Source organism: Lactuca virosa, chromosome 5, assembly GCF_052849685.1.
Source record: "Lactuca virosa cultivar CGN04683 chromosome 5, Lactuca_virosa_CGN04683_v6, whole genome shotgun sequence".
Classification (NCBI taxonomy): domain Eukaryota; kingdom Viridiplantae; phylum Streptophyta; class Magnoliopsida; order Asterales; family Asteraceae; genus Lactuca; species Lactuca virosa.
Genome location: NC_136430.1, coordinates 7,327,848 through 7,336,748, shown reverse-complemented (window position 1 = coordinate 7,336,748; position 8,901 = coordinate 7,327,848). Strand labels below are relative to the sequence as shown.

Below are 8,901 nucleotides of genomic sequence, written 5' to 3'. Positions count from 1 at the left end.
CCACAACCAAAGAAGGAACAGGAAATGAAGCAGAAGGCACACATCCTACTACCTGTCGCATCCGATTAATATATATCCCTGATGTATCTACCGAGGAATCATAAATTTAGCATTATAGGCCTGCTTCTAACTAAATGTACTAAGACTCGACTATTCTGTTTGTTGTTTGCAATGATGTAAGTTTTCCCTAGTTTATAACTATCTTTACTCGAAAATAGTTTGCATTACCTTTTATGTGAGAATATCACAATATGAATGTAATGGGAAAATGAAAGTATGTAGTAGTCTTTTAAAATGACTACTGAAGTACTGACTACCTTAAAACCAGTTTGTTTACTTAAGGTCATAATGTGATGTGGTTGTAACCATACTAATAACGCTCTCCCTCCAGGAGACTCTGGTTACAAAACGCGACTTAACAAACAAATTGCTAAGCCGTGAATTATTCTAAAATTAATGTTATCTTGTTCTTGTTTTAGTATGTTCCTCCCTGTTCTAGTGTATAGTATGTTCTCTCTGTTATAGTGTATAGTATGTTCTCTCTGTTATAGTGTAGTATGTTCCTCCTTGTATTAGTTATAGTATGAACTGAACCCCTAAACTATACCTATTATAGTTTACTAGTATGTTTACTTGAACTGTTACTGACTTTGAAAAGACTCATTTATCTACTGAGTTATGATTGTACTTTAAAAACGGAGTTTTATAAACTATAAAGTAACATAACTTTAAAAGAGTTTTTGAAATGATTTGATCACTTATAAACACATAAGCAATCCTTTAAAATGATGTTTATCACAAAACATTTACACAATTATCATTGTGTTCAACTTGTATCCCCCCCCCCCCCTAAAAGCATTTAAAACCATTAAAAGATTGATTATAGGGGTATGAACTCACCTTATTTGGGTGATTCAATCGAATATGCGCATAAGGATGAGAAGTTCCACGAATGAAGTCTCGAGACACAAACGAGTCCTAAATGACATATAATGGCATATATTGGCATGTAATTAATGTTTAAAAGCAACTAACATGCAAGGAAACTACCTTAGGAACTAGGAAACACTTGGAATGAAGTGTTACAATCACATGTGATTGACTAAAGGGAGTTTACGGCCAAAGGAAGGTGTGTTCACGGCCTAGATGAGTTCACGGCCAAGGTGTTCACGGCCATGGGTGTTCACGGCCTAAGATGATCTTGAGAAGGGTTTACGGCCAAGGGAGATTGCATGGTCGTAAACTATCCAAAATGATGCTATTTGGATCTTTATCTATGCTTATAAGGTGTTGGTTTCATGAGGCTTCAATAGTTTCTAATGAATAACAAGATTATGGAAGAAATACTCACTTTTGGAAGGCTTTAGGGAGTTCACGGCCCAAGAACAAGTAGGTGTTCTTGGTGTTCTTGGTGGAAAGGTGAAGACTTGAAGATCTTGAAGGAAAAGTGATGAATTCAAGGATGTTATCACAAGATCAAGAAATATATCATGAAACAAATGGAAGAAGCAATTACAATATGGAAGAAAATGGAAGTGTTCTTGATGATACTTGAGAGAGAATGGAGGGTTTGCGGCTAGGACTTGGAGAAATGAAGGAAAATGAAGCAAACTCTCCTAAATGGGGGATTGTTCACGGCCACCAAGAGATTACGACCGTAATCTCTAGTTTACGGTCGTAAACTCCAAGTGATGGAGTTTCCGGCTCGATTGCAACTTGAAGAACTTAAGCTGACACATCCATACATTAAATCCTTAAGTGTACTAGGCTTAAAACTCATTAGAATAACCCTTAACAAGGCTAAAAGGCAATAGAAATGAGTCTGAATTTTGGTTGATTGGATTGACTTTACAAGATAGAAATTTTCGGGTTGTCACATCTGAAATGTATGGTAGTCTGGGTGATTGTAATACCATTATTCAAGAAATTCAACTCAATGGCGGACTCGGTGTATTTAACGCCATACTTGTAGATTGTTTAGAAAGAATTAGTGGTATGCTTTGTGTTGTTATTACCACTGTGTGGGAATTGGTTATCAGTGGTATGCTTAGTGTTGTAATTACTATTATATGATCTTTGATGCAAGTATGAATTGCATTGATATGCTTGGTACTGGAAATACCATGGGTTAGGAATATTGTTAGTCATGATAGTCTTAGTGACTGTAATATCATAGACTAATATTCGTGGTGGATTTGGTGATTGTAACACTACGGTATTGAGAATGAGTTATTAGTTGTTGTTTTGGTGATGTTAACACCACTGTATTAGGATTGGTTATTCGTGGTGGTCTTCGTGATTTTAATAACACAAGGTTATGAGAATATATAAATGTTTGTATGTTAGTATTATATTATGATAATAGCCTTGGTGACTGTAAAATGTATCATTTGGAGAATTGTAAGTTAATAATAACCTTGGCGGTTGAAATACTATACTCATGAAAGAAAATGTTGTAAAAGTTAAATGGTTTTAATTCTAGGAAGAGAAATGTTGATTGGAGATGTTTGTAATATATGTAGTATTGATTTCTACTGAGGATAGGTTAATTGGAATTAATAGTAGCTTGCTTGACTGTAGGTCTATTATGAAGGATAAATGGCAGACTTGGTGTCAGTAAAGTCGTGTTGTGTATTGAACAACTTAAAGACACATTAGAATTATATGATTGAGAATGTGATGTTGTATTCAATTGTGAAATTAATCTATATCATGTTGATTTGGTTACTCACTAAGTTCTTTGTAACTTATATGTTTGTTGTTTGTGTGTCTTACAGGTTCAAGTAGATGTATAAAAGGAAATTGAGATAATAGTGCCCGACTTGGATTCTTACACTAGATCCTTGTACGATCCTCTTGATAACTACTTGTACCGGTTTGTAATACAATTGTACACCATATTTCTAATGATTCATGTTTTATAAACAAAAAAAATTTGGGTGTACTTTGTGTTAAAAATATGGGCGAAACAGTATTCAACTCCTAATTTCGATAATAGTTATGCCAAATGCTTAGGTTGCTTGGTAATGGGTTGAAATCAGTTCGATTTGTAACACCCTAGCTTTGATTGTGTTTTCATTTCCGAATTTGTTGTTTTTAGATTTAAGGAAAATTGGAATCAATAAGGAAAACTGAATTTGAGAAGAAAACTTGTGGGGCGCGGTGTGATCAAGTGATGATGTGACTCGTCCTTGCTGGCGACCCAAACCCAAATTTTTCGTCCTTGATCCATATTTAAAGACACTAACTCATATGCTTTCCCTATTTTCTCAGCCTCCATCCTCAGATCCCTGCATCTAAAAACCCTAGCATCCTAGCCTCCTTTGTTGGTGTTTTTTTTGCATTGGTGTGAATGAGTCGCCAACAAGGTTTTATGAAAATGAGTGGTTATCGTATTTAAAAGCCAAAAAATTATTGTGAAAATTAGGACACTATAAATTTTTAAACAACTAAAAGACTAAAATCTCCATTTTTACTTTTATTGTCGTTTTACAAGGAAACTTTTTATAAAGTTACAAATTGAACCAATCATCGTGGATTCGATCCATTTACCATTATACACTTTTTAAGTTTGCAAGATTTAGAGTATTTATTTTTTGGCCTCGACAACCACCGGTTAAACAAAAATCTCTAAATCCAAAAGCTACTTCAATTAGCGTTTAACAAAAAAAAACTCTTTTAAATTTTAAATAGTTAACTAAAATATCTTTTAAAATGAATAAATCATAATTGATGTGAGATTTTTATACAAAAAATATACTTAATTAAGTTTTAAATTTATAAAACCTTTATTTAAGACGTTTTAACTAACGTCTGATGTGTCAAACCGTGATGCTACCGCACCCACACCCTCAAGCTTTACATGTCATTCCAAAACAATCTCACATATCATTCCAAAACGGTCTCAAAACCCTAAAAAATCATCCTTCCAGACTACACCAATTTTTTCAAAAAAATAAAAATATATAAAACTAACAAGGATAACATTTCAGTCCAATAAGTTACTAGATTAAATAGCAATTAAAATATTTCAATAAAAGTACATACATTGATAAAATTATTTCATTTCAAACCTTAATATTGTGTTTTTTCACGTTTGTATGTTAGTACAACACTCAACTACGTTCTGATCAAATGATCATACGGTGGAAAGCTAGAATTGCATTATTTATCTTCTCAATTTCCACTCCGATCAAATGATCATACGATGGAAGCCAAAACTGCATTATTTATCTTCTCAGTTCCCGCATCATGTACAACTATTTTTTCCTCCTCCATGAGGTGTAGCTTCCACCTTGAACTCCTTTAGCTTCGTTCGATGTCGTTTTTGTTGTCCCCATTTTGTTTTTTAATACTACTAATTTTGATAAATTCAGAAACAATATTTATCTGTTGTTAATCCATTTGGTGTTGTCTAGAGGAAGACGATGCTTGTTTCTTCCCTCTTTGTTGTGGTCTTTTTGGATCTTCAAAGTTAAACCCATTGTCCTCTTCATTGAGATCGTCAGGAAACATGGCTTACGAGATGTTGTGTAAATGTTTGATTTGAAGGTCTTCGTCCCTTTTGAAAGTTGTACATGAGCATCTCTTACACGTATGAGATTCTCATCCGGGTTTACTGTAGGTTAAGTACAATCATACAAGTTTTGTTTGTCTAGCGAGAGTCGGAAATGATTGTAAGGTACTAATGTTGGACTTCATTAAAGACAAATCATTGTAAGCAACTTGTGGCAGATCTTATGAACCTATAGCTTTATACTTCGTCCGGTTTGAACCAATTTTTTTAGCTTCATCGCAACTTGAATCCATTTAGCACTTTTATAGTGTTTTATAAAATTAAAAAATTGATAGAGAATTATAAGAATGATGTGAAAAAAAAATGTTAGAAATTAGTTTTTTTTTAATTTAAAATATAGTCATGGGGGTATTATGAAATTCCGGACTAACTTTATGTCACACTAAAACTACATTTTATGGCAAAAAAAAAAAAAAAAAAAAAAACATTTGTGAGTCGGAATCCTTACTCCATATTTCAGATTGTGGAGAAAAAAAATCCATATTTTCGAGAAAAAAAAATCTAGAATCCAATTATCAATCAAAATTTTTAGAAACATATTGGGTTTTTATTGAAATTTAACAAAAATTTAAAGAACATATCAAATGGAAGGTAGATATAATACAAATAGGGTGTATTTGGTTCACGAATTTTAAAGATATGTAAAGTAATTAAAATGTAAATTCAAGTAAAAATTACATTTGATTGATAAATTAAACAATTTTTTTTAATTCCATTAAATTATGCGTTTTTGTGATAGGTAAATATTTGGCTAAATAAAATAATTTTAGATTCAATTCATTATTTTAATTAAAAAGACAAAAAAAATCTCTAACACCTCCTCTTTATTCTGGCTATTACTGTTATACTTACTGTTGCAGACATCTAACCATCAAATTATGTAGTAAACTCACTATTATACTAAGTTTGTTGAATTGAGGAACGTATATTTATATGTAAACAAAAATTATTAGAATTTTAATTAGTGATGTGTCGGTGGAAGCATCTGGTCCAAACGTATTACATCGTCTACCTACGTGGACTCAATGTCACTGGATGCACAGCTGTTGTTGGTTTCTCTATTACGCCCTTGTCCCTTTTAGAATTTACAAAACGAACCCTACCAAAGTTAACAACCTGACTATTTGACATTATGTGTATATAATAATTTTATCAACCTTATTAGTCTTTGGAAAACCAAGACAAAAGAATTTAAGATATACTAATTTATATTAGTTTCCGGGAATTTTTATGTAGTTTAGGAGTGATACAAAGGCCTAAATTAAATTCAAAATGATGGTAAGTTATATTTTTGACTCGTTTTGAGTAAATTTAAAATTATAAGGGGCTAGAATGTAAATATTCCCGAATAAAAAGACGGTGAAAGAAAACCGTTGGTGACCTGTAACAGCTGGGAACTCGCCAGTGGCTTTATTGTAATTGACACGAATATAAGGTCCTTTAAACTAACCAAAATCTTCATATCTTCTCTACTTCACTTCCGTCCCCTGCCTTCTTTTATAGTTTACACACACACAATCTCTCTCTCTCTCTCTCTCTCTAGTCTCCATGGAAGTTACAATGCAGCTCCGTTACACGGCAGTTGTGATTTCTATGGTAGTGTTGCTATTGCCTGGAGCAACCGTTGAAGGTCACAACATCACCTCCATTCTGGCTAAGTTTCCCGAGTTCTCGACTTTCAACCATTACCTCACCATTACACACCTAGCCGATGAAATTAACAACCGACAGACCATCACCGTTTGTGCGGTAAACAATGCCGGAATGTCAGATCTGCTAAGTAAACACCTATCTGTGTATGCTATGAAGAACGTCCTATCGCTTCACGTGCTACTCGACTACTTCGGTGCGAAGAAGCTTCACCAGATTACTAATGGAACCGCCTTAGCAGCGACAATGTTCCAAGCTACCGGTACCGCCTCTGGCTCCTCTGGATTCGTCAACATTACGGATCTGAAAGGCGGTAAGGTTGGATTTGGTAGCGAGGATACCGGCAGAACGGATGCGACTTTTGTTAAGTCGTTACATGAACTTCCTTATAACATCTCTGTTATCCAGATCAGCAGCATGTTGCCGTCAGCAGAGGCCGAAGCTCCAACTCCTGAACCTGCCGCCGTCAATATTACCTCTCTGATGTCGGCGCATGGATGTATGAATTTTGCTGAAGCTCTTCTTGCTTCTGACGCAATGAAAACTTACGAAGACAACATCGATGGCGGATTGTCGGTGTTTTGCCCCCTCGACGATGCTTTCAAGGGCTTTTTACCTAAATACAAAAATTTGACCGTCGGCGGGAAGCAATCGCTACTTGAATATCACGGTGTGCCGATCTATCAATCGATGTCGATGTTAAAATCAAGCAACGGTCTAATGAACACACTTGCAACCGACGGTGCTAGCAAATACGATTTCACAGTACAGAACGATGGGCAGGAAGTAACAATTAAGACAAGCATCGTTACTGCGAAGATCGTAGGGACACTGATTGATCAACAACCGCTTGTCATTTTCACCATCAACAAGGTACTTTTGCCCAAAGAACTTTTCAAAGCCGCTCTTTCCCCTGCTCCAGCTCCTGCGCCCGAAGCTGATGCTCCGGCGGAGTCACCAAAGTCTTCGAAGAAGAAGAAGCACAAGTCTCCACCAGCGTCCGACTCGCCATCGGATTCTCCGGCAGATTCTCCGGACGATGGCGTAGCTGATCAAGAGGCAGATAGCAACAGTGCTACGGAAATCAAGGGTTTCAGATTTGCTGCCGTGGCCGTGGCTTCGAGTTTTTGGTTTGCCTCGTTAGTCGTGTAAGAGCGCTCCTTTATTTCCCCCATTTTCTTAGTGAAATAATTCAGGTCCAGAAAATTGTCATTTACACTTGAAGAAATTATATTTGCATTTCATTATGAGATGACATAATGAAATTTGAATATGAATTTGAGGGTGCAAATAATATTTTCCATAAATTATTTGTAATCAAAAAGTGTATGTGAGTGTGTGTGGGTGTGTGTATTTTTAAGTTAAACATGAGGTTTGTTCTAATGAGTATTGTTCTTGATTATTTATATTTTCTTTGTATACAAATACACTGAGAGCGAATGAAAAATTTAGCATTTGTGATTTTGTTTATTAGCTTTAAGATTAGATATGATCTTAATTGATACTTATTGAATTGGTTTTAGTGGGAAGGGGCTTTTAATTGTTCATTAATTATCAATCAAATCTCAAGGCAAAATAGATATAAACTTGACCGACCATCACTTTTCATTAATTACAACTTAGATTTATACACTCACATATATCGTTATCATGGGTATACAAACATTATTACATTCATATAGGAGAGGTACACAAAACAATTAAATTAAAGGTAATTAAAAAATTTCTCATATATTATACCTTGTTATATCATGGTTATAGAAGATTCTTTTAGCTAACCGTTTTAAGATATTTCTATTAGCTTATTATTATTATTATTATTATTATTATTATATATATATATATATATATATATATATATATATATATATATATATGCTTAGAAAAGAAAAAAAAAATACATACTATTCAATGCGAATGTTACACTTATTAATAACACAAAAAACACAATATATGAATCATTCTACCAGAATATACAATTACATATATTTTTTTTCATTATATTGTATATTATTCTGGTAGAATAATCCATTCTTTTTGGAAGATTGGTGGTCATTGTTCATCTTCATCCCATACAATGTTCATCTTCAAGATTCTATTCTCACATAATCAGAATTCAAGATTTCATTCCAGTAGAATGTTGTAAGTTTCATATGTACCATGTTTTGCTTTGATATCTCTCGTTTCGTACCTATAAAAATAATTGTATTCAACACTTGATCATTATAAACCAACAATATAAGATAAAATTCAAGCATAGAGAAGCAAACCAAAATAAAGTCACGCAAAACCCATTAAAGATAAATGGATTCGTGATTCCATTACAACAGAAAACCATTGTACCTTATATTCATTTATATCAGATTATCGTTAATCTATGCCTTGGAGCTTGTAAATGTAAGCAATTTTGCACAGGTTTCGTTCAATGTTATTATTCAATACTGTATTTTTGAATCATCCAACAGAAGATTGTATGATCATCCTACTGTTTTAGAGTGGAGTCATCATTTTGTTATAACCACATACAGAGGAAACAAAGAAATTATCATGACAAAATAGATCACCAACTTATAAAATATATATACAAAATTAGGGATTTAAAAATCCTAATGTAAGGAAGAAAATGGGAAATGTAATAACATGTAAAGAAGGTAATCTGTCTCAAGCGATCAAAC

At 33.8% G+C, this 8,901-nt stretch overlaps 1 protein-coding gene across 1 annotated transcript; it reads left to right on the top strand.

Moving 5' to 3' along the window:
- Positions 1–6,033: 6,033 nt before the first annotated feature.
- FLA1 (FASCICLIN-like arabinogalactan 1) lies at positions 6,034–7,690 on the top strand. Its single transcript, XM_079051254.1, has one exon. It carries the CDS (start codon positions 6,125–6,127, stop codon positions 7,376–7,378), a length of 1,254 nt encoding a protein of 417 aa, XP_078907380.1. The 5' UTR covers positions 6,034–6,124; the 3' UTR covers positions 7,379–7,690.
- The last annotated feature ends 1,211 nt before the right edge of the window (positions 7,691–8,901 follow it).

Bases quoted from the DNA above. Each gene is read 5' to 3' on its own strand.
- FLA1 (XM_079051254.1), top strand. From the start codon at position 6,125: ATGGAAGTTACAATGCAGCTCCGTTACACGGCAGTTGTGATTTCTATG.